This window comes from Staurois parvus, unplaced genomic scaffold (assembly GCF_062004578.1).
Source record: "Staurois parvus isolate SC_StPar_1 unplaced genomic scaffold, SC_StPar_1.0 ptg001556l, whole genome shotgun sequence".
NCBI lineage: Eukaryota > Metazoa > Chordata > Amphibia > Anura > Ranidae > Staurois > Staurois parvus.
This window is the reverse complement of record NW_028319352.1, coordinates 171183-197279: the sequence shown is the minus strand read 5'-3', so window position 1 is coordinate 197279 and position 26097 is coordinate 171183. Positions and strand designations below refer to the sequence as shown.

Sequence of the window (26097 nt, the reverse complement as noted above, 5' to 3'; positions counted from 1 at the left end):
AAGACTCCCTTTCAACTCTCTAACTTTATTATCACCCCTCCAATTACATTTATAGGATTCAATCCCCCAAAATTGCAAACCCGAACAATCCTTATTTTGTGCATAACAATCCTTACTATGTGCATGTAAAAAATCTCTTGATATAAAATGTTTGAGAAATCCCTTACCAATATTACGAACGTGTTCCTTCACCCTTTCTTTTAATGTCCTTCCTTTTAGTGCTCCCCACATATTGGAATCCGCATGAACATGAAAGGGCGTAAACCACTCTTTTCATGTCACAAGAAACAAAATATTTAATGGAATACTCCTTACCTGTAGCAGAACTAATAAAAGATCTTCTTCTTCTTCTATTGTTATTCTTAACCCTAGTGCAACTGTAGCACTGACCACAGGCAAAAAAACCCTTTACCACCAAAAAATGAAAATCCGGGTTTCCTAGGGGGATCTACTACATTACGCACCAATTTATCCCTCAGTGTAGGGCCTTTTTTATAGAAAACCTTGGTACAGCTGAAAGAACAGGTTTTACATGTTTATCAAGTGTAAGTATGGGCCAATATTGCTTAATGATCTGCTCCACTTGTTTAAATTGAACATTATAATCCAAAATAACTAATACCCCCTGTGCTATCTTATCCACCTTATTAACTTTATCTCTCAACAGAGAGTTCTTATCAAGACCTCTATCTTTCTCTCTTCATGCTTCTACCAATTGATACTTGTAGATTACCAGTTATATACTGTATCCCTAAGATCCATAACGATATTTTAAATCCACCGGGATGCCCTATTATTAATGGCATTGATTCACTTTCTGCGAGACTGGGGGAGTATATAGATCAATTTTTACAACCCCTAGTAAAGCGCACAACAGCTTATTTGAAAGCTACCAAACATGTCTTACATTTATTAGAAGGTCTGCCATCTTGAACCTGTTTGCTTTGTTAAGTTAAATTTTTCAGCTGTTTAGTAAACTGCACTTTACAGTTACCCTTTGTCTGATAATTTGGTTGATTACCTATTCTGTTAAACTAGTAGCAGTATCTCTATAGGCTGTTTCAACTCCATAGAGGAGGAACACTCGTAAAACCCCAAGGGAGCACGGACAACAGAGCCATCCTATCCCTGATAGGAGTCCCTGAACACTGTCTACATTGCAACATCTCATTTATAGTCTTTTTTTGATTAATCAAAGAGACTACCGTTTGTTACTTGAATCACAGGCAAGACAAGACATGATAAAGGTGCCCATCTGTTAGCTTTACAGTCACTCTTATCTAATCAGTGCCCTGAGTCTGGAGGGAAGCTCTGCCTGTTTATAGCCAGAGTTTCTGGCTTTTTTTTTATTTAGTGTACTGGATATTTATTTGATGACAAAATATTCTAATCCCTTGTATTATGTCATTATTACTTCAGTTCAATCCCAAAAAAAAAATTTTTTACTGAGTAATATATTCATGTTCTGTGTGTGGGCAGTGCTTAAGGCACCCTAGTGGGGACACTGTGGAACTGCACTTGCTAATGCAAGTTCTAGGGCAGACCTCCAACAGTTACACTGTTAACTATGAACACTCCATCAACATCTACTGTTAGAGAACAGCACTTCCCCATGTGGGTAGTATTTAGGAACCGGTACTGCAGAGCCTATACTGGTCTCCACCAATCCAGCAAATAATGTCATCTTACTCCCAGTGACCTTTCCTACTGTTGCTACAAGATACAGGAAACACACTCTTACTGCAACTACATGGTTGTTCTCCTCTCAGCGGCCCTTCCATTTTGCCCTCTCATGTGACTCCTGGCTAAGTCTCTAGGCACTCTGTGTTGCAAGATCAGTCCCAGTATGGTGGGAACTGGTGGAGGGGCCAAGCATAACACCTCCTCACTGCCCATCACCCTTGCCTGTCACCCGTTTCCTGGCTGGCTGACTTTAGCAAATTATATGACTACAGTTGTCACTAGCAATGGCAATATAGCCTAAATGCTGGACTTAATGTACTGTGTCTTCTCTAACACTTCAGTTCCCTACTATAAGCCCTGTTCTTTGATACACCATGCGTAAACCCCTTTAAGAGACTTCAGACCAGGCAAAGTAGATGAACAACAGATGGAACTTTACTGAAGTAGTTCAAGGCAATACATAACCCGTTCTCCTGTACAGAGTTCTCTAAGTGCCTGAATGGTAGTAATACCTGATTTAGAGTTCAAAATAAATCAAGAGTCCAACAAGCAGTAATCCACAAGGCAGAATGTAATCCACACATAGTCAAGCAGATGTTTACATAAATCCATGCAGATCCAGATCCCCTGGATCCCTGATTGGGTCTCCACATGATGTGTGGGGGGAGTCACTCCAGTAACATAACAGCTACATTTTGACAAATATCTCCACAGGTTTCTCTGGGCCTTTCTCTAGGACCCGTATTTATATGGTATAACCTGAAGGGGGCCATGAACCTTACAAAAATGTTGGGAAAACCTGGCCAGCAGCTCTTCTTTCCCAGATCCACCAGCTTGTCAGTTCAACGTAATGGCAAATGTTGCAAACAGACACATTGTAACAACTAATTGCTATACTTAACAAAAGTTGACCTGATGATCTTTCAGAGAAAGAACATAAGAAAAACTTTGAACCCTTTAGACCAGGGTTTCTCAACCAGTGTTCCGTGGAACCCTAGGTTTCCTCCAGAGGTTGCTAGGGGTTCCTTGAGCAATGAGAAATTTCTGACTCTCAGATACATTTCTATAGATAACATTAATCTTTTTAGCTATCTGTAGGGGGTAATTCTTCCCAATGACACAAGTGCAAGGAGCATTCTTCCCACTGGCCATCACACTATTGTATCATGAGTTTTAGACATAGTACGGTAATTTTTTGCAGGGGTTCCCTGAGACCAGAAAGTTATTGCAGGGGTTCCTCTGTGTTGAAAAGGTTGAGAAAGGCTGCGTTAGACCCACTTAGAAGCACCTGCTTACATGTGTCATTGAAAGTTTCTGAAGAGGATAGTTTTCTGTATGCTGGCAACTGTGGTCTGACATATGGATTTTCAGCATGTAAAATATAATGCTTTGAGAGTTGGGAAAAATGTACCACTAACATACAGCTTCTGTTGTAAATCCCCCCATTAATGATAAGTAGCACTGTACCTGTTTTGAAAATGATTTGTTTTCTAGCCTAAGTCTGGCACTTTTATTTTAAAGAGGAACTGAACTCTGAAAGTTGTGCTCTAAAAAGTCAGACAGAAGGCAAATAGCCATGTAAGGAGATTGTGATTGGCAGATGGTTGGTGCCATATAGCCCAAGCTTCCGCCCAGCTTCTCTTCGGATAGCACAGGGATCCAACTGATGGTAGTTGTTTGTCTTCGCCATATTGTGCCCAACTCGTTACCATAGGCCTTCCCATGCCATTCCTGGCTATTAGCCTCCATTTTCTGAAGAAAGGAATGTCCACACAAAGATTAAAGTTTCTGCACTTTACTGTTGATGTTCAAAGATGGCAGTGACAAATCACGTAACATCACACAGACATACTATCCAGGGTCATTTGGCATTCTTTGACAATCACATACCTATAGTGGACATACTGTAGCAGTCATTTTGTGAAAGGGACACACTGCATGTCACTGCTACGCCATCTTGCTTTAGCAACTCTCTCTCTTCCCCAGGTTCATTACTACTCACTCAGAGGCCTTTGACTTGCCCATTAAGCTTATTGCATCCATCTCACAACTCCCTTCATGTCGTTCCAGAGACAGGACTGCTGCAGCTACTCCTCTAGTGTCTGTACAATTTGCCCAGAATCTCCAGATGGATTAGCACTCACACAGAGAACACTTAGTCTTGCCTAAAATGTCTTTTTCATCTTGCTCCCAGTCTAGTTAGGCCATGTTCCCAGTATACTTAGATCATGTTTAGTGAGACAGGATGACTACAGCTGGCTTTTTTGAGTGTAGACTGGTCTCTCCTGACCTTCTGCCCTGTCCAGGGCCTCTGCATTAGCTGCCTACATCTGCATGATGGTGGAGTATTTGGTTGTCATACCCCGACTGCCCTGGGCTCTTCCCAACCTGGTATATATAAATGGGCACTAACGCCACACATCCCTATTACCACACTATTCTGGGACAGAGCCAGTTATAGGCAGGCTAGCTAGCTGCACGTGCTTACAACCAGTATTGCCTGTGGTCTCTCTGAAGTTAATATTTTCCCATTACTCACTACTTACTTACTTTTTCTGCACTGTGTCTATGTGTGGAGTCAACCATATTCGTAGAAGCAAGGTTTTGCTTTATGTCAGCAAGGAGGACGATGAGCAGCAAAGCAGTGACCTCACCAAATCTCACTCAAAATCTCCTGAGAGTACCAGTAAGGGACAATTGCCACCTCATTACTTAAAAACTGAACACATATTAATTACACAGGTTCTGGGACTAATTTAATGCACATAAGGCATTAAGTGAGTTTAATTACCACCTTAATCAGCCATAGAACCTGTACAATTAATATGTGTTCGGTTTTAAAAGGATGAGGTGGCAACCCTACTGGATAACCATCTTTAAGTTTGGCACATTCGGATTGGGTTTCTTTACATTGCCACTGAAAGGTATGTATGGTTAAAGGATGAGTTCACCTTTGAAACATGTTACATGTTCCACCTGTTTTTAGGATGGAACATGTAACATGTTCTCATAACTGGGATGAGGTGGCAACCCTAGACAGCAGAGCCTTAGATTTCACACTTTATATATACAGCTTTATATATGAGACTGTAGGCACAGGTGTGTTGAAGCACATTACACTCTACCAGGAAGTGCACTGCTGTTTTTAAGAGGCATTCAAAAGGTACAAGGAAAGGCAGTTAGGCTTTCATTGCATGACTATTGAAACATGCCTGTTGTAGGTTTTGGACTACAGGAAAATGGCTGACCTCTGGAAGTGTACTGTGGTCTATTGGAAAATGGCTGCGTGACTTCGGCAAAATGGTGATGATGCACTTTTCTATAGAGACATCTGGAATCAGTGTGTTTGCTTAAAAGAAGATGGCTGCACTGTACATAAATCTATCTTCCATGTCAAATCCAAAACCACAGCTGCTTGCGGTGCTCACAGGGATGGTGGAAATGTTGGAAGTTCTGGGACCCCTGTGGGTATAAGACGGAAGTGATGTCAGCCTGGGTTCGGACCGCCTATACATCTCCTCCAGCCCCGTGAGCACTGCAAGCAGCCATGTATTTGCATTTGACATGTAAGATATATTATGTACTTTTAACATGTGAGTTGTTATAACTTTAATAAACTGTTTGTCCATTGCTGCACTTCTTAGATGTTGCTTCCCTGTCTTTCTATACTGGGATCACACAGGAGTGCTGTGGAAAACTGCTTGCAATTTGGACAGGAATCGCACCACATTCCTCTTCAAATGGTATGCTATTCTTTGTGGTGCTATTTGAGCCCATCCATTTTGCATAGGTTAAAATCGCGCCAATCGCGTTGTACTCAACGATAAAAAAAAGGGTATCAGTGCAACTCTAACACATACAGTATATATATATATATATATATCATGATAGATTTGCTTTGAATCTAGGAGCCAGTTTTTTTTTTAGCGTAGCATAGGTTGTCAGTGCCTGGGACTTCACGCAATGCGTTTTACCACATGACAATCATGCCAAAAACCACGCCATGTTTTAGGCACCATTGAAAATAATGACACTTGAACCTGCGTTTTGCGATCACAGCGATTCTTCTGCAATCCCAAAATGCAGAGGTGTGAATGGAGCCACCCTGGTTCACATATATGCAATTCTGGATTTGTTTTGAAACTTACAGATACTCATGACAGGCTAGATATTTTATGTTCCTATTGAGGTGGTTCACACAGATGAGATCCACGCACATTGTGTTTTGAGTTGCATTATGAAAAGGGTCCTGTGCGAGTTTGTAAAAGTGCGTTCCAGGCTCTCAAGTGATAAACTAGAGTGGCATGTGGAGATAAGTGTTCACATAGGATTGCTATTGAGTGGAGTTTTTGCATTGAAGTCACTAGGAGGCATTTTCACATGGAAGTCTATGGGACTTTTTCCCATTGAAGTCTATGGGACTTTTCCCATTGAAGTCTATGGGTTTTTTTCCCATTGAAGTCTATGAGACTTTTTCCCATTGAAGTCTATGAGACTTTTTCCCATTGAAGTCTATGGGACTTTTTCCCATTGAAGTCTATGGGACTTTTTCCCATTGAAGTCTATGGAACTTTTTCCCATTGAAATCTATGGGAGACTTTTTTCCATTGAAATCTATGGGAGACTTTATCCCATTGAAATCTATGGGTGGCATTTTCCCATTGAAGTCTACAGGAGAAGTTTTCCCATTGACGTCTATGGGGCGCGATTTCCCATTGACGTCTATGGGGCGCGATTTCCCATTGACGTCTATGGGGCGCGATTTCCCATTGATGTCTATGGGGCGCGATTTCCCATTGATGTCTATGGGGAGCGATTTTCCATTGAAGTCTATGGGGCACAATTTCCCATTGAAGTCAGTGTGACGTAAAGCAGTGTGTGAACCAAAGCACCAGGAGGCAATTTCTAGTCACCATGACGACCTGGCGCCTGGGATTTGTCGAGCCCTGTATGTGTATATATGTGGGAACTGTTGCAATCAGCACTCTTTGTCCCATGAGGATGCGCTAGAGCGTGAAATGCGTTGGGTGTAATGTTAACATTACGTCTCCACATAGACTCTGTGTGGTGGCCACATGTAAGTGACTTTTTGTTTGTTTTCAACTTATGTTTTGTACTGCATGTGGAGATTTTCAAATAAATACTGCACTGTGGAAGTTATATTTGGCTCCATTTTGTGAGCATCTATCTCATACAATCACACTCATTGTCATCTGAGCGATTAGATAAAGTGTTGTTTATGTGCTGCTTATAACTTTTAGCAGCCACATGTTACGGTGAGAGCGAAGTGCTGCTAGTGGTTTTGGCAGAGTGGATTTTACTGTGTAATTCACACATCTTGAATGAAGTTAAGAAGGAATTTATGCACCATATGTTCAAGAATTGGTGGACTTATTATACACATTGATATGTGGACTATTGATTGGTCTCATATTTGTTTATAATTTTTTCACATTTACATTTTTTTCTTGTGAATTTAGTTCTATATAATATTTTTTATTTGGTCTTTTCATTGATTAAAGGCATATCATTTCTGGTGTTAAAATTTGTTTAGCGCTGTACTGATATATCTTTACTTTATTTTTCAAGTTGCTGCCTAAACCCAATTAACATTTATAAATGCTTCATATTCTGTAGTATTGCCCCTTTTGCACCGGCTGTACATTCACGTGCTCAGAGACTTGCATGGGACTTCTGATCAGGATCACCTGAAAAACTGACAGACAGACCTTATCGGAAGCGCCATGCAAGTCTATGGGCAGGAGGATGCAAAGGGACAAGCGTCCTAATCTGTCCAGGTTTGGAAAAAATGGAAAAGGATTGAGTCCTTTTCCATTTTTCATACCTAACTTAGACAGATTAGAGGTAGTTTGATATCTGTCCTGTTCAGGTTTGATTCAGCAGGGAATCTGTTCACGAATTTCACAGATCCTCTTTTGAACAGAGCGGACACGAATATGTGAAAAGACCCTTAATATTCACTTTTTGAGTTCAGGTACATTTTAAGTGCCAATAAATCAGGATGTTCTGCCCTGCAGCAATGGTATTAGTTGTTATTCTTGTAAGTATTATTTATTAATGAACTAATAGGAAAGGCAGCAAACATTACTTTCCACTAATGAATGATAAAACAGAAATCCTCAACCTTTGTCAGGACATGTTCCACTTTGAAATGTGACATGCGCAGAACCCCATTTAGAAATGTTTGTTTTCAGCATAATCGGGAAAGTCAGGACGCGTGTCTAGTACTTTGCCATCCATGTCATTGCTGGGGAGATTTCCGCTCACTCCTGTCAGGAAGGGAACTGATGGAATAGTTCTCCAAAGGAGATACAAAAAACATATTTTATCACACTGAAAAAAGAGATAATAACATTTGGCAGCGTTCTTGATGCTGTCTGTGCTTTCCTGTCCCTGTGACTCCTGAACATCCCATTCTTGTCACAGGGACAGGACATGAGGAAAATCTCGTGAATGTGGTCCCAAGAAGATATAAAGACCTGACCAAAGTTTTACGTCTTCTTCTAAAGTTACAAAAAATTTGCTTCTCCTCTTTTAACTATTGCAAAGCAGCATGGTGAATAGTTAAGAAATTATTGTTTTCTTTTCCTCTTTTTTTGTCAATAGATGCTCCTGTTTCTGAACTTCATGACTTATTCTGTAAGAAGTTGCAGCAATGTTCAGTTATCTTCCATTTTATGGACTGTGTGGCCGACCTGAAGGGAAAAGAAATCAAGAGGGCTGCACTGAATGAGCTGGTAGAATGTATTGCCACAAATAGAGGTGTCCTGATCGAGCCTGTTTACCCAGAGGTTATCAAAATGGTAAGTAAAAATAGTTGAGGGGGAATTCAAATAGCACTCTATCCAGACAAGCGACACAGAGAACTATTTTTACTATTTTTATTTTTGTTACTGGTATATGCACAAAGCAATACAGAGAACACCTGCTAGTCTTCCAATGTATAGTAGGCTGCAGCAAAACACTCTTTATTGCTTGCATGTTTTAGATGTGACTGTTTCAGAGTGAACTTGTCTGATATATATGTATAAAGGGAAGCTCAAGTGCAATGCATTCTCACCCTGTAATATACTATATACAGTATATACATAAAAGACAATAGGTGATCCCTGCACATGCTAGATTGATAAATGCCTAGGTGCAGGATATTGTATACAGTATATTTAAACTGAGGTCCAGGTTTGCTGTACTCCAATTTTATTTATAAAAAAGGAACAAAAAACATATAGAATGTTCCATTCCAGCAACAGTTTTGGGCAAAGTTACAGAACACCCTTCATCAGACACATCTTGTTCCCGCCTGATGAAAGGCATTCTGTAACTTTGTCCAAATCTGTTCCTGGAATGGAACAATCTGTGTTGTTTCTTTTTTTATAAATAAATTTGTAGTGCAGCAATCCTGGACTTTGATTATTCTATAAATGGCCTTAGGAGTGGCCTAAATGCATCGCACCTGCTGCTGAGACTGAAGTGTTGCTCACTTTGTTCATCCCATCCCAAATATACTGTATATACTGTGTGTGTGTATCTAAGTTTCACAAAGATGAAATATTTTGTTTTTCGGTTTAACTCATGGATGGCATTGTGTGTCAGGGCTCTTTTGATCACTGAAAACAATCTCAGACACCTGTGATAATTAGATTGGCCGGAGAGCCCAATTTAAGGAAAAACTACTAAAGGAGGGTGTTCCACATTATTAAGCAGAGCACCATTTTCAAGCAATATGTGGAAGAAAAAGGATCTCTCTGCTGCTGAAAAGAGTGAAATAGTTCAATGCCTTGGACGAGGTGTGAAAACATTAGATATTTCATGAAAACGTAAGCGTGATCATCGCACTATTAAGAGATTTGTGGCTGATTCAGAGCACAGACGGGTTCGTGCAGATAAAGGCACATTGAGGAAGATTTCTGCCAGATCCATGCATCGGATCAAGAGAGCAGCTTCTAAAATACCATTACATAGCAGCAAACAGATATTTGAAGCTCCTGGTGCCTCTGGAGTCCCACGGACATCAAGGTGTAGAGTCCTCCAGAGTCTTGCAACTGTGCATAAACCTTCTATTCGGCCACCAATAACCAATGCTCACAAGCAGAAACGGTTGCATTGGGCAGAAATATACATGAAGACTAATTTTCAAACAGTCCTGTTCACTGATGAGTGCCGTGCAACCCTGGATGGTCCAGATGGATAGAGTAGTGGATGGTTGGTGGACGGCCACCCTGTTCCAACAAGGCTGCGACATCAGCAAGGCGGTGGTAGAGTCATGTTTTGGGCCGGAATCATGGGAACAGAGCTGGTCGGTCCCTTTAGGGGCCCCGAAAATGTAAAGATGACCTCTGCAAAGTATGTGGAGTTTATGACTGACCACTTTCTTCCCTGGTACAGAAGGAAGAACTATGCTTTCCGTAATAAAATCATCTTCATGCATGACAATGCACCATCTCATGCTGCAAATAATACCTCTGCATCAATGGCTGTTATGGGGATAAAGGGAGAGAAAGTCATGGTGTGGCCTCCATCCTCCCCTGACCTCAATCCTATTGAGAACCTTTGGAGCATCCTCAAGCAAAAGATCTATGAGGGTGGGAGGCAGTTTACATCCAAACAGCAGCTCTGGGAGGCTATTCTGACATCTTGTAAACAAATTCAAGCAGAAACTGGAGCAGAAACTCCAAAAACTCACAAGTTCAATGGATGCAAGACTTGTGAAGCTGCTATCAAATAAGGGGTCCTATGTTAAAATGTAACGTGACCTGTTAAAATGTTTAAAAAGTTAAAATGTTGTTAAAAGTTTGATTGAAATAGCTTTTGATTTTAGTAAATATGCTGCAAACACAACAAATGACAATTTTCAGTTCTTTACAACCTATAAATTGTTTTGAAACTTACTGTGCGTAATAATTTGGAACAGTGCATTGGAAGTGTTTTATGTTTAACAAAAATACTGTTATCATTAGGAGGTTTGTTCAATAAAATGTGAATTGTACTCTTAATAGTTGATAACATGAGAATCATGCTGACTGTTATTTACATCAATTATTTAGGTAAATGAGAAAAAATATAATTTGCATAATAATTTGGAACACGGTGTGTGTATATATATATATATATATATATATATATATATATATATATATATATATATAAAATGTGTGTTTTAAGTTAAGATTAAGGTCAAGGAACTTGCAGATATTTGAAAGAGCATAAATAACCCAAGGCTTTATTCTCCAACATTTTGGCTTGTCACAGTAAATAAAGACTTGGATTATTTATGCTCTTTCAAATACCTTTGAGTGCTCTGACCATAATGCTAACTTGAGAAATATATACAGTATTGTGTGTGTGTATGTATGTGTGTATATGTATATTTGGCCTTGGGAGTGTCTGCACTAGATTTGCTGATTTGGGAATCGAGCGGGTTATCAGGTTGATTGACACATCATATACCCCCTGATTGGTTCACTGAACACCAAATAAATGCAGACTGCTGCATCTGGGGACATTTGACACTGAACTCAAGCTAATTTCAGTTGCTCAGAGAGCAGATGAAATGATCTGGATGGCAGCCCGGTGCTTTGGAGAAAGCAGGGCACAAGCCTCAGGCAATGCTTGTGCTTCTGCATCTAGAATGTGTGATTAAAACCTTAATTCGAGGTGGTGGGTAAAAAAAATTCTCTATGTATCTGTATACGGAGAATATAAAATAGCTTCCGAGTTTGTCAAGGGAGTGCTGAAAATGTTTAGTTTCTTCTAAATCTTATTGTGTTATAATGACCTTGTTCATATTAAATATGACAAGCTAGATTGGGCTCAGTTTGGCTACCAGCTGGGCAAAGCGCCCAAATGACTTTCTATGACCAGACTATGTACACCACTGTAATCTAAAGGAACTTTCCCCTCAAATGCAGCAATCTTTTAGGCAAGGAGAAGACATAACACCTTTATACTTTGTACTGTTTTCAAAAAGATATGTCATTGTATTCCACTGCAAGTACATTTGTATAATAATAAATGAAAATTATACATCTAATTATTTGTCAGCACTTAGGCTGCATGCACATCTTCGAGTTCTCCTGCATATTTTGTTTTCAGCGTTTTTCACACATTTATGCGCATCACACATAGGGTAGCCATTTAACTTGAATGGGCTGCCCTATGCTCGACAAGTGCGCAAAGAAGCTTCAGAACCTTTTCTTCTTGGAGCATGGCACATTTTTTCACTGTTTTGGCACATTCGTAGTGCAAAATGCATGTCTGCTAACCATGCTTTGGGTGCCATTAACAATAAATGGCACCACAAGCATTGCACGTGTTTGTAGCACAGTTCCAAAACACGTGGCAAAGCGCATTTTTTCTGTGCACTTTGTTGCGCATATCGGAAACACTAAGTGTAAATACAGCCTTACATATTCAGTTCTTTCCTCTTTGTTTCAGCTATTTATTTGAATCATATACTGAGGGAGGTATAGTTGGTAGGCTGCCACTTCTAGCCTTTCCTTGAGCAAATGCTAACTTCTTGGCTGTCATGCTGATCCATTGGACTCAATATTTCTTAAATCCCTAAACTGGAATATGTATGTAAATAAGGAGTTATAAGTTATGAAAGAGTACCCTAGAAAGTTTTGACAATTGAAACAGCCAGAGGGTTAAACCTTTCAGAAGCTGGTTGGGAATGTTTCTCTCAGTACATTTACTTTAATATTTTAATACAAAATCTATGTCAGTGGGCAAATAGATGATGTAATTTTAATTTTTAATTGTGGCCTGTATGTGTTGTTTTATGTAGTAACATTTTTGCAAGTTTGTTCTTTAATCCAAGTTTCCTCTTTTTCTTGTCTTAAGATCTCAGTGAATATTTTCCGCACACTACCACCCAGTGATAATCCGGAGTTTGACCCTGAAGAGGATGAGCCAAACTTTGAGCCCTCTTGGCCACATCTGCAGGTATAATATGTTGCTGGTGCTAGGCAATGCAATATTCCAGATATTAATATACATTCATATGAACACTTACATTTTAATACTTCTAATGCACCTAAGTATTGTATTTATTTATTTTTATATGAAAGACGTTTTGATCATAAGGAAGTATTTTTACTGTGACTGTGAATAGTTTTGATAGCTCATTATTAGCACATCCATCAACATGGTGCTTTGTGGGGAGAGTTTTCTAGTGTTCATGAAGTTTGGGTGCTTGTACAGTAAGTGGGGAGAAGCTCAGAGTCAAATAGTGCACTATTTTGCACAGAATTAACCCTGAGCCTGGGTTCACACTGATGCGGTGCGGAATTTGCAGCAGTTTCTGTGCAAATTCGCATCACAATCGCGCCCCGATCATGCAAACCACTGCAGATGTGTATGTTAAGTTAACAACACCCCGAAATCGGTCCGCAACCTCGGTACATTGTGCACAATTGGATCGCATAGGTGTGAATACCCATGATCCGATTCTAGTTTTGACCAAAACAAGGGTCCTGCACCTTTTTGGTGCAGATGCGGTGCGATTTGAGCCATACAAAATGTATGGCTCAAATTGCACTGCACAGAATTCGCATTTGATTTGCACAGGCATGCGGTGCAGTATGCCGCACCGCACAAGTGTGAACCCAGGCTGAGTGTAACCAAAGTCTCTATACAAAGCTTTTATTTTGCCCCCAAGCTGAGATCAACAATCTGCTCTTGAATGAGGTCTTAACAGTGAATTAACAGTCTTTGGAGTTCCTTTTCTAGGCTGCTATATGTGTGCTCATACATCATCTGCTATAAAGCATCACCCCAACTTGTGTTGTCCAGGTCTCAGTTTGTCCTCCTGGCTGGGCAGCGTTTTACCAGTACCCTCCATCTCGAACATAAACTTGTACATGTTGTGCTGATCAGTGTCGGCTTCATGAATGGCTTACCATCTCTGGTTACCCACCTCCTATGACTCAAGCTAAACATTGCCCTGGCTCCGCAATCCTTTCCCTCTTCATCTTAACCTAGATAAACTGTTTATGAGATGATTCTGTTGCTGCAGCAGCAAATTTCTATTCAACTATCCTGCTCTGTTTTTAAGTCAATTTATTTCTTCCCAGAAGGTCTGATTGCAGACACTACCAATCACAAGATAGCATTGAGCAGTTACACCCCTTGGAGACTATTCATTTAATTCAATAGCAGGTCAGTTCTAAAGAATGTGGGGTTCAAAAGTAACTCCATAATGAGCTATACCGATATGTTGTTTAGGTTCTCTTAGTGTGCATTTAAGAAGCAATAGTATGGCTGTATCACAGCCATACTACTACACTACTTAAAAAAAAAATCTGCACATTAACAAAGAACAGCAATATACGTTACAAATGTGCATTGCAATCTCCTGACTTTGACAGTCCGAAACTGGTGGAGTGCAGTAGAAAAAAAATTGGGAATCGCAAAACAAAAAATAAAATGCTTTACAAATTTGGAAGGAGAGACAGTCATGCGACCTGTCAGTCACCTAACTCATAACCCTCAGTTATGAGTTCTCTCTACTGCATTAAGCAGGGTGGACTCTAATGTACAGCATGAGCAGCTTCTGATACTGCAGCAGTGAATGTTCTATTCATCTATCCTGCTCTGTGTTTAAGTCAATATATTTCTTCACAAAGGTCTGACTACAGACCCAACCAATCAAAAGATAGCACTAAGCAGTTACACCCCTTGGAGTTTATCCAAATAATTCAAGAGCAGGAAGGATCATTAGAATACTTCAGTTCTAAAGAATGCCAGGTCCGAAAGTAGCTCCATAATGAGTACTGTGAAGGCATAGACAGTGCTTTGAGGCTTTTGATGTATGTGGTATTCTATCTAAAGTATTGGATGGTTGTATGTTCAGATATCTAAGCAATATCACTCATAGATATTTATAGTTTCCCCTGGCAAATATATCAACGTAAACTCCCTAAGGTTTTTTTGGCTCTGCTCCACTTCTTGTAACCCAAAGCCTGATGATAACAATGCACTCAAATGACTATATCTTGCCATACATGGTTTGAATCTTGGCCGGTTCAGCAGGGACTGGATGAGATTTGAACCATCTGTGGGCAGGCTAATTGTACCCAATTTGATTGTTGTATGACTTGGGTACAACCAGCCTGTTGGATTTATCATGTGATTATTGCCAGCTGCTATAGCTGCTAACAATAATCACTGTATTCTCCCGCCAGGGACAGCTTCCCGCACCTTGAGAGGGATTCCCACATCAACACTGATTGTGGTTGTGGGAAATAAAATCGCATCCTCTATGGCTGCCTTAAGAATCAGTTCTCCAATTCAAAATGTAAACACGTTATTCCAGATCCTTTAAAAAAGAAAGACATAAACAAGCACCTATATACATTGTAACAATTATAACTAGCAGTAATGTAATATGTACACATGCAGCATTTCTATGGCCCTCATATATCATTATTGAAATATAGAAAGAAAATTCATCCTCCTGACTATATTCTCACTGTGAGTCATGTTTTTTATTTGTTCTCAAATAGACTTTTGAAAATAAGAGCACAAACTTTGAATTTTATCATCATTTATGATAGATGTATTAAATGTATAATGTATCTGAAATTCTACACTAGGCATATGTGAAAACCATTATATGAATGTCATACTATCTACAAATCTATACATTGATTTGACATCTACACAAAAATGTTTTTTTGATGCGCTTGTACCATACAGGAAACCACAGCTCTAGTGCTCCATTCTTTTTACATGATTTGGTGTTTTGGCACAAATGAGGATTCTTGACAACTATAACTGCTCCCCCTGCATCTGCATATGATATTGATCTGGTTAAAATCCCTGCTAACACATTTAAAAGATATTTTGCATAAGGGGAAATTACACACATACCAAGAATTAAAGGGAAAAATGATTTATTTTTTACATTAGATGAGTGGCGGTATGGACAATTGGGACACTTTGTTTCATCGCTCCCTCAACCACTGAGGACCTCAGAGAATATGTACCCATTTGAAAAACTATCGAATGTCGATACAGTTCCAAAACAAACCACCTCCAGGTTATATAAGATCCTGATAGATATGGAGGGAATTGATCTTCCTGGGTTCTTGGAAAAATGGGAAAAGGAGTTTGGAACAGAATTAAATGAGCAACAAAGGAATAAAATATTTAAATTAACACATGTGGTGACAAATATGAGCACAGTAGAAATGAATTACAAATGTTTGACAAGATGGTATATTACACTGAGTGTAGCACATAAACAACAAGTGGATGTTTCACCTTTATGTTGGAGAGGTTGTGGGAAAAAGGGTACAATGGCACATATGGTGGGATTGCCCGAAAATACAGGATTTTTGGAAGGAAATAATGCACTGTATCCAGGAAATCAGTGGGATTACTATACAAAAGTACCCATGGATGAGTTTATTGTACTCCGAGTCTGTAGGCAAACAGTATAAAAACAGGGTATTATATCATTTAATCAGTGAGGCTAAGGGCCTAATTCCCAAGTTTTGGCAAGCCTCAGAACCACCAAGAATAAATAATAGGTTAAATAGAGTGGATAATATTTTCAGGATGGAGGAGTTGTGTCATTTGGAGGGGGACAATATGGAAATATTTAGGAAAATGTGGAGTAGTTGGTTAGATTTAAAACATTTAAAAGATACTCATAACTGATAGGGAGCTTAGGGGGAAAAGTCTGGAGAGAATGATGGAGAACGTGAAAGCCAGAGAGGCTTGTGAGGGGAATGGGGACATAGATATACATAGATAATGTGTAAGAGGAGTAAGAATTTAGTTAACTTGATCTGGACAGGAGTATTTTGGAGGGGGGGTATAGCAGGAGGATGGGGGGGGGGGATAAGATGTTGTAAAAGAGACTTTTGTATTTGTGAATGTGATGGATTTTGGGTTGTTATATTTTTTATACTGGAAAATTTAAATAAAGATATAATAAAAAACCATTTTAAAAATCCCTGATAACTCTGTTTCTGGCAATGGGAACCAGAGCTAGACACGTCTTTATAAGCGTACATCTAGGTTAAACTTACTAAGAGTCTGCCGTTTGTAGGAAATAAACTTTCTACACCAGAACTGAAATTTTCTGTTTGGTTCTGCTTTTTTTGTAGAATAAATGGTTACTTGTTTTACAAAGGTACATAACTTTACAGAAAAACACTCCAAGGTACATGTTTCCTAAAAATCTGAAAATATATTCTATACAATCGGATTTCAATCACCAGGACACAACGAACATGCAATTATGGTCTATATTAGTCAAATAACACATGCTGGAATCTCTGAGCACCAGCCATGTAAAATCAGGAATTTTGGTTCTTCATTTACCAGAAACTGTTTTGGTGGTAATAGTGGAAAGTTTAAACCAGAACAGTCTGCTTATTCAGGGTTTTGATTTCATATAGTGGGTCTTAATACATGTAATCTGCTAGGAACTAAATGCTGCAATATACTTCCTTAAGGAAGGAATATTGAAGAAAGAAATATTGGAATATTTCTTCCTTTATATTTATATCAATATTCCTTCCTTTTAAGGAAGAAATATTGAAGAGAAAATGCCATTTTGTGGCCAAATCAAAAGAGACTTGGCTGTAGAGGAGCTATTCAAGATTGTGGATGAGAGCAAGGTAAAGAAAGGAAAGGAAGAAGGGGAACATTAACCTGGAAAAAGACAAGGGCAAGTGAAAAGTGGTGCTGTAAGAAAAGTTCCATGTTTGAAATTCACCCAAGACCATGTAAAGCTTTTCAAGCGTTCTAGAAAAAGTCACAGTGACATGTGTTGGGACATGCCATGACATTATCATGGGTTCTTTTGTTCTCCTGGTCCTTTTCTTAATTAAAAGTTGCTATAATTGCTCAAGCACCCCTATCAGTGTCATGGTCTTTACTCAGTTTCACTTTAATGTACAGTAAATGTGAAGATAAACATTACCTAAGACTTGATTTTAAGAAAGTCACATACTGAGGTATTAACCATATATTCGTATCAAATTATTTTTTTGCCAGTGCTCCTTTAAGTGTATGATGTTATGTACCTGGAATAATTTAACTATGTATATACAGTAATTACATGATTTCTTAGTGCAGTGGTCTTGTGCTTGTAATATGATTGAAGATGTCAAACATTTTGCAGTCTGATGTTGTGTGTGCTTTTTTTCTTTGTGATATTATATGCCAGAGTCTAATAAAATTTGGAACACGTGCAGGCAGAAGTTACCATGGTTACTTCTTGCATGTGTCCTTAATAATAGCTGTATCACATACATGAGTAAAATCCTTCCTAATATTTTTTTTTTGTCTAAAACAGCATTACTAGTATAAACACATTTTTAGACTTCCATTCAAGCTCCTCCAAAGTATTCGTATAGCTTAACTGATAAGTAAAGGAATAATCAAGATGCCAAATGATGTGTTAAAGCATATATGTTAAGTGTTGTGTGTTAATGTCAATACCATCTTTCAGGTAAAAACTTTATTATTTGTTGTGAGGAAAAGGGGGAATTTTCAGGATGCCAAAAACAAAACTAAAAAAAAATGTGATAAAAATATCCAGTACTGTATTTTATTACAAAACATTAAAACAACACTCTCACAGTATTGAAAACCACCACACCACCAAAAATGTAATGCAGCTTAGAAGTCTGTGCAATATAATTCAGCTCTGCATGTTTTGCCACAATTCTGGCTTCATCAGGAGACTTATGAATACTCAGCACTTGCAGCTACTGACTCTGGAGATGGTATGTTAAGGCTGATTCCCACTGATCACATTGGAGCAGAAGTGGGTGCTTATTTCTTATTTGTGGGCATGGATCCATTCTCTGAATGAGGTCTGCTATGTTGATGTTTATTCAGTGGATATACTAATTTCAATCCATCTACTGGGGGTGCCCTTATTTGCATTCATTTTGGGGTCACACTATATATAGGGGGAGGTTTTTCCCCTGCTATGGCCACAAACATCTAATCTGGGGTGGGACCCCTGGTGCAGAATCCTATTAATTTGGTTATTTTGATATCAATTCATTTCTTTTACCATTCAGCATGTTTGTTTACCCTGGTGGCATCTTCTGCAGTATTCATAAGTTTCCTGAAAAGCAAGAAACATATAGAGCTGAATTGTACTGCACAGACTTCTAAGCGGCATGAACATTTTGTGGTGGCTTTAAGTTCAATGCTGTGTTGTTTTAATGTTTTTTAATAAAATACTGGAAATTTGTATCAAATAATATTTTTTTCAGATGTGTTTTTGGCACCCTGAAAATCCACCCTTTTCCTTACAACAAATATGTATTTTCAATGGGACGTGGTGCCTTTGATCCCCTGATACTTAGGAATTTCTTGCACTATAAATTTTATTAGATAGCCATGACATGTGATGAAGCTATATCGAAATGTTGTTTAGGTTCTCTTATGGTACATTTAAAAAGTAAGGGTGTGTCCATACCACAGCGAAACCACTGCTTATGAAAAAAACGCAATGTGCTTTTACAAATGTGCATTATGTTCCCCAGCTTTGAGAGTCCAAAACTGGTGGAGTGCAAAAAAACAAATAAAAAATGTAAAAGCTGGGAGGAGAGATTAGTCATGAGATCTATCAGAGCCATATTACTTGGAGGGTTTTCATATGTATTCTTGTTGTAAGTTGTCTACTGATGTGGGAAAACCAGTCATGACTGTATGACCCCCTATGGTTCCTTATGGCTTAGGTTCCATTCACACTTGTAATATAGGCCATTAACCGATTCCCTTGGCTGGAATTACAGATGCTTGTAGTCTTCTGCGGCCAGCACGCCTATACAAAGCAATGACAGGGTGACAGGACCATGGCTGTCCTCCACTCTTTGTATGTATCCATGAAACCAGTGGTCACCTGTGGTTAGAGACACATGATCAGCCCTGGATACAACCTGTCTGCTTCCAGGGCCTGTCATCTGTGACTAGCAGCAAGTCATAGTGTAAACGTATTTGATACCAATACAGATAACATGCATTTTTATATCTGTCAGGTAGCTGTCGGGTTTTTAATTTTTTTTAATTAAATAACCCTGTCAGAGAAAAAGGAGGCTGTATTCATGGCCTCTGTCTTAAAATTCCACTTGCTTACGTATTATGCTGAGTATGAGGGTCAGAAACCTAAAAAGAACAGGCCTTATCTGAATGGTTGTTCTGTGTTAGTGACCCAAAGTACAAGTGTATTTACATAACAGCCAGTGAACTAGCATTCTCTGAAGCAGAGGTTAGCAATGGAAGCTTGCATGTTTCTTTCATGGCAGGTTCCTTTAAGGACCCTCTCCTATTTCAGTGTTGAAGTATGTTGCATTAACACAGGTTTTTGTGTCGTGCAACACACCACAATGCAGGAAAAGTCTTTCCTGTATTTGTATGTTGGGGTGCCATTCAGAATAAATGGCATTGCAAAAACCAAATAGAGTGCTGTGTATTTCGCTGTGTAGCAAATACCTGTTGCCACTGGCCTTATGCTTATACAGTATGTGGCAGCTCTGCAGTGAGCTTTAATGCCATGCTGCTACACATGTGTGCAGCTGGTGCCCCTGCAAGCATGATCCCTTGGCACTCCCACCACTGTGACTGCTTTTTCACAGTCCCCAGTCAGTGTTTACAATCTGAAATCAGTAGGGCTGGCTTCCAATCGCGTGATCCCTGATTGGAAAGTCCTGGCTCTGCCTCTGGCATGAAAGCAGATCTAAACTCATCAATTTAATGGTTTTCCAAAATAATTACATTAAATGCATTTATACTGTCAAGGCATCACATTGCTAATGTCATAACTGTTCACATGTGCAGCATCTTGGCAACTGCAGATCTAACAAAGGCTAAGATGGCAGCTCCCTTGGCTGTATATGATAGGAGGGTTTAGGTTCACTCTAAGAACCCCTTAAAGGGCAGTTGGGAATTGACTGTAAAAGGTTAACAAGATAAAGAGAAAAAAATAACAAAAAACACTAAATGAAATTAAAGTGACAGTAAAACTTTGATTTTTTTTTAATTGCAGTGGTATTGCACAAAGCAGCCCTGATCCTCCTCTTCTCTGGTCCCCTGCCGGCGCTCCTTACTCCTCCTATTTAGCAAGTGACCCCACAGAAGTGACGCCACTTTCTATGAGGGCACTCATGCGGGTTCACTCCTGAGCCTGTCTGTCTGACAGTGCGACTCAGTCCTGCCCCTCCCACTCCCTTGTCAAAGAATTTGATTGACAGCTGCAAGAGCCAATGGCTTCCGCTACTATCAATCTGCTCAATGAGGAGGGAGAGAACCGAGAGAGTGCACATCACACAATCGCTGATTGAAATCAGGCTCAGGTAGGTATAAGAGGGCAAATCACAGATACAAGGAATAGGTGCTGCAACCCTCATAGCATGTTTTCCATAAGGAGTATATATCTCACCGTTCAACTCCTGCGCTTTTCATCCAATGAAACAGTAAATCAAATCATGTAGGATCAGCAACAAGGTGAAGATGAATTGTAGAAAGTTTTATTCAGATGCAGAGTAAAAATAGTTTCAGAATGCAAGCAACACTAACGCGTTTCAGTCAAACAAGACCTTACTCATAGTATGTCACTTGTAGTGCAGCACACCATTATATAGTGGTCTATATATAGGTATAAGAGGGGGCTGGGGGGGATCCTGCAGCACAGAAGGTTTTTTATTGAATGCATAGAATGCATTAAGGTAAAAACCCTTAATGCTTTAGAACCATTTAAAAAAAAACTACCTTAAATATACCTCTTCTGGCCCAAAACCACATTTTATAAATAAGAAAAAAATGGAAATTTTGCCTATGCAGCTAAGTACCTGTAATAAACTAATGTGCAAAACTGGTAAAATTGAAAATTTCTTCAGTAATAAATTTAGTTGAAATCGCAAAGTTATGTCTAGTTTAATCCATATTTGTCTCTTATCCTCAGTCTCTTTTCTGCATGTCTTCTCTCCATAGCTGGTATATGAATTCTTCCTCCGCTTTCTGGAGAGCCAGGATTTCCAGCCTTCACTGGCCAAGCGATATGTGGACCAGAAGTTTGTACTCATGGTGAGACTATTTTATATATTGTTTATTATGATTATTATTTAATAATTATGTTTTGTTCGTTATAATTATGATGACTCATAATAAGTATTATCTGCTAATATTTCTGATTTCTGTTTCAGTCAACTTATTAGTTTTGTACAGTAATAAACATAAAATAAACAGCAGACAAACACAGTTTTGCAGATTTACAGCATATAAACATGGCAATTGTAATGTTGCATAAGGTTCTTTACAGAACGGCCATACAGTAGTTATATCTCAGTGGTCTTTGAGAGATCTTCTTTAAGTGATCAAAGAGCTGGTGGGTGTTTGGAGCCCTGAGTGGATCTGTTAGCAGATGTAGTATTCTATATTGCAGTTGCTAGAGTTAGAAAATAGAATAAACATTCAAGAGAGTGCTTCTTATAATAAAGATAAAATCAGCTTGCATAAGGAAAAACCTCTAAATCCTTAAAAACATAAAAATCAAACAATGCAGCGCTAAATCCAATATAAATATCAATAGATTTCAAATAAAATAATAAATAGCAATAAATCTCATACAAATCAAATGCAATTTACAATCGGTGATAGTAAACAAATCAGAGCGCTACAGGTAAGCGCAATAAAGTGACAATAGTGCGTGATGTTAAATCAATCTAATGACAGTAAAAGTAAACACACAATATAAACGTATAGCAGTCCAAAGACAACTTTTCCTTATAAGTGCCTATGAGACATCCAGTGCGTAGAAATAGTGGTTAATTCTCACTGGGGTTGCATTCATAAGGTGCTTGTGACTTCTGTGAATTAAAAAGAGATATGCTTGCACTCACCACATGCACAATTTAATTGCGCATTTATATGGCACTCAGTAGGGGCACTAGCGGTCATCTAGGAACCGATATAGATGAGACACTTCTCAGGTAATCAGTACGCCTTGGGAACGGACTCCAGACCTCTCAGTGGGACCCTCTCAGTAAAATAGGACAGCTCCTTGGTTTCACTTACACCCGGCTTCCAATCAGGGCAGCAAACATGGATATCCACCTTTAAGTAGCTCCAGGAATAAGCCACCAAACAAAAAAGCTCATATGGTGTAGTAAGTTTTATTGAGCCATTGGTAGGAGTATAATAGCTAAATTCAGCATATGGAAGCCAAACGGTAAAAAAATGGTATTGCAGCTATATCCAGCTAAATTCAGCATCTAAAGCCAAAAGGTATAAAGTGGTATTGCAGCTATATCTGTCCCCCACTATATTGTACAGCGCTGAGCAAACTTTTGGCGCTATATAAACACTGTATAATAATAATAATAATAATATCATGCTCATTCAGCATGTACAAGCCCAAACATTATAAATTTTATTGCAGCTATTTTCAGCTTATTCAGCATATGGAAGCCAAAAAATAGTATTGCAGCTTTATCCATGTTTTTTAGCATACAAACGCCAAATGGTGTAGCATAGTATTGCAAGTAGTTCACCTCAATTGCAGAGATTCAGTGTAACAATTAGTCAAGCTGGCAGCCATCTTGAATACTTGTTACACTGAATCTCTGCAAATCTCTGCAGTTTGTCCAAAGACAAACTGATATATGCGAATTCAAAATCTTCTGATCCTAGGACTTCAAATGCTATAGCATACCCAAATATTCAGATCCCCAAGAGTACAGTTTTATGCCCCAAGAGAGCAGTATATCGATTTTAATCCATTTACCTATGTCTTGATACTATAAAAGAGCTGCAAAACGTACAGGGGTGTGGTTGGTGTACCCCCTTAGAATGTTCTGTGTCTATTCTGAAGGAAGAGTGTGCAATGAAGCTCTGGATAGGAGTCTTGGTGGGTTATGCTCTGAAGAGGAGAGCATAGGTGGATGCAGGTACAGACTGCCAGAATGTGTATCAGCCATTGTCTAGGCCTTGAGGCACATAAGAACAGGGTTGGTGTCTCTGAAATTACCATGCCCAGTAGCCTTGTGGGCTTTGGAACATTTGACAGTGTGGCAAGTGTAATAAGAGAGATTTAGTGCAGGGTGCAGCTGGAACTGACCTGTCTTACAGTATATGACACCTGCAAAGTGATTTATCTAGCATTATCCATCATTGCAAAGCTTCACTGTTGTAGTAAAATTGCACCATTACCACAACTGTATCCTTGTCTTCAAGAGGAGCACCGGTTACAAGGCCCAGTTGACAAGAGAGACTACTAACATCTGTACAACAGCTGTAGCAGCCCTATTATTGTAATTCCATTTATAAATTACGTCACGTCCAACAATGCCACCATTAGTCCCTCCCCGCAAGCCAGAGTACTTGGTGTCATTCTTGACTCCAATCTATCCTTCCTGCCCCAAGTCCAATCGCTAACAAACTCGTGCAGACTCCACCTCCGCAACATTGCCAAAATACACCCATTCCTAACCCCAGAAACCACTAAACAACTCATCCACTCCCTCATCATATCACGACTCGATTACTGCAACTCCCTCCTCACTGGCCTCCCTCACCACAGACTATCCCCGCTTCAGTCGATCCTGAATACGGCAGCCAGACTCATCCACCTTACCAACCGCTCCGTTTCCGCCACCCCCCTCTGCCAATCCCTCCACTGGCTTCCGATTGCCCAGTGGATCAAATTCAAACTGCTAACACTGACGTACAAAGCTGTCCACCATACTGCCCCAAATTACATCACTGACCTAATATCCAAATACCACCCAAAACGCACTCTCCGCTCCTCACAAGACCTCCTTCTCTCTAGTTCCCTGGTCTCCTCTTCCCATGCCCGCCTCCAGGACTTCTCCAGGGCATCACCCATCTTCTGGAACTCCCTACCCCAATCCATCAGACTATCACCTACTCTCCTCTCCTTTAGGCGCACCCTGAAAACCCACCTCTTCAGGGAAGCCTACCCCACCCCCTGCTAATTGCTGATCTCCTCCACTCTTCCTACCACTCCATCCCCCACAGCTTTTCCTCCTGTACCACTATCCCCCCCCCTCCTAGATTGTAAGCTCCAAGGAGCAGGGCCCTCGAACCCCTCATGTATCGCATTGTATTGTTATTGTACTGTCTCATGTATTGTCTCCCATTGTAATGTACAGCGCTGAGCAAACTATTGGCGCTTTATAAATACTGTATAATAATAAATAATGTGTATCGATATATATATATTCATCAACTACCAAGCCTAGCTGCAGACTCGCTTTAGAAAGAGCAAGAAATAATTGTAGCGTGTATGCATGTGCTATGCAGATGACAGCCAGAAAACTCAAAATAACCGTCTCACTGTTCACTTAAGGTTGTTTTCCCCATGCAGAATGGCTGTCTGGTCTTGCACAGTACTATACAATAATTGCTATAAAAAAGAACAATAATTTTGCAGGTTCACAGGCCTAATTTCAGCACTGTATATTTCTCACTGACAATAAAGTCTTAAACAGGAATATGTTGTCCATGATACAGTTGAGAGTACAGATTTTGAATCAACTCTGCAGGAGTGGATAAGGGCCTGATACGTAACTCAGTATGTAGGTGAGGCCTATCAGTGTACCTGAGAAATGAGTAAACACACGTGGATACTTCAACTTTATATTGTAGAAATTGACTATTCACAGAAACAATGCAATTAACAGTAAGGCACCACATATGTTGCAGGTCATACACTTCTTCAGGCAGAAATGGGCATTGTTTATCCTCAAGGCACTTTATAAGGCCCTCTTCCATACAGGGCAGGCTTCACTAAGAGTCTGCTTGCTCAGCAGGAGATCTGTCCAATGATCCCTGCTGGGCAGGCGGATGGCTAGTCTGCTTTTGCAGAGTGGACACAGACACAGCCCGCTCTCCTCTATGGGCGGTTGGATGTAAACGGACCACCTGTCCATTTGCTTCCCACTGCCCTCCGATCCAATCTGCTAGACAGAAGGGGAACTAATTCCCATCCGTCTGTTTTTAGCAGATTGGATTGGATGTTGGAGGGTGTAAATGGACATGTGTCCATTTACACCCGCTGACATGTAATCCAATCTACCGCTCCATGGAGGAGAATGGAGGGTTCAATTGGGTCTGCCTAGAAAACAAACAGGTGGACCCAATCTATCTGTCCTTGTAAAAGGGGCCTAATAGTAGTATAGCAGCAATGCTGCTGCATACCACAGAGTGCCAGAGGAGCACTTCCTTAGGAAGGGGCTATGATATAGCTGATATAGCTTGCTCAGACTTCAATTCTCAAATGATCTTGCAGATATTGTCTGCCAGTGGGAGACTGTTGTAGTAAGCTGAAAGAGGAGACACCCTGTAAGTGGAAACCTATTATTTCCTTCCTTGACAGGTACCTTTCTCCAATGCTACTCC

General features: G+C 39.7%; 1 protein-coding gene across 4 annotated transcripts in view; it reads left to right on the top strand.

Moving 5' to 3' along the window:
• The window catches only part of PPP2R5B (protein phosphatase 2 regulatory subunit B'beta), a 124448-nt gene that overhangs the window by 46423 nt on the left and 51928 nt on the right, over positions 1-26097 (top strand). For all 4 annotated transcript variants that reach the window (XM_089662815.1, XM_089662814.1, XM_089662813.1 and 1 more), the window contains 3 exons: positions 8311-8507; positions 12547-12648; positions 21670-21762. In XM_089662815.1, the coding sequence (XP_089518941.1) occupies positions 8311-8507; positions 12547-12648; positions 21670-21762 (392 nt within the window). The remainder of the gene's footprint in view (positions 1-8310; positions 8508-12546; positions 12649-21669; positions 21763-26097) is intronic.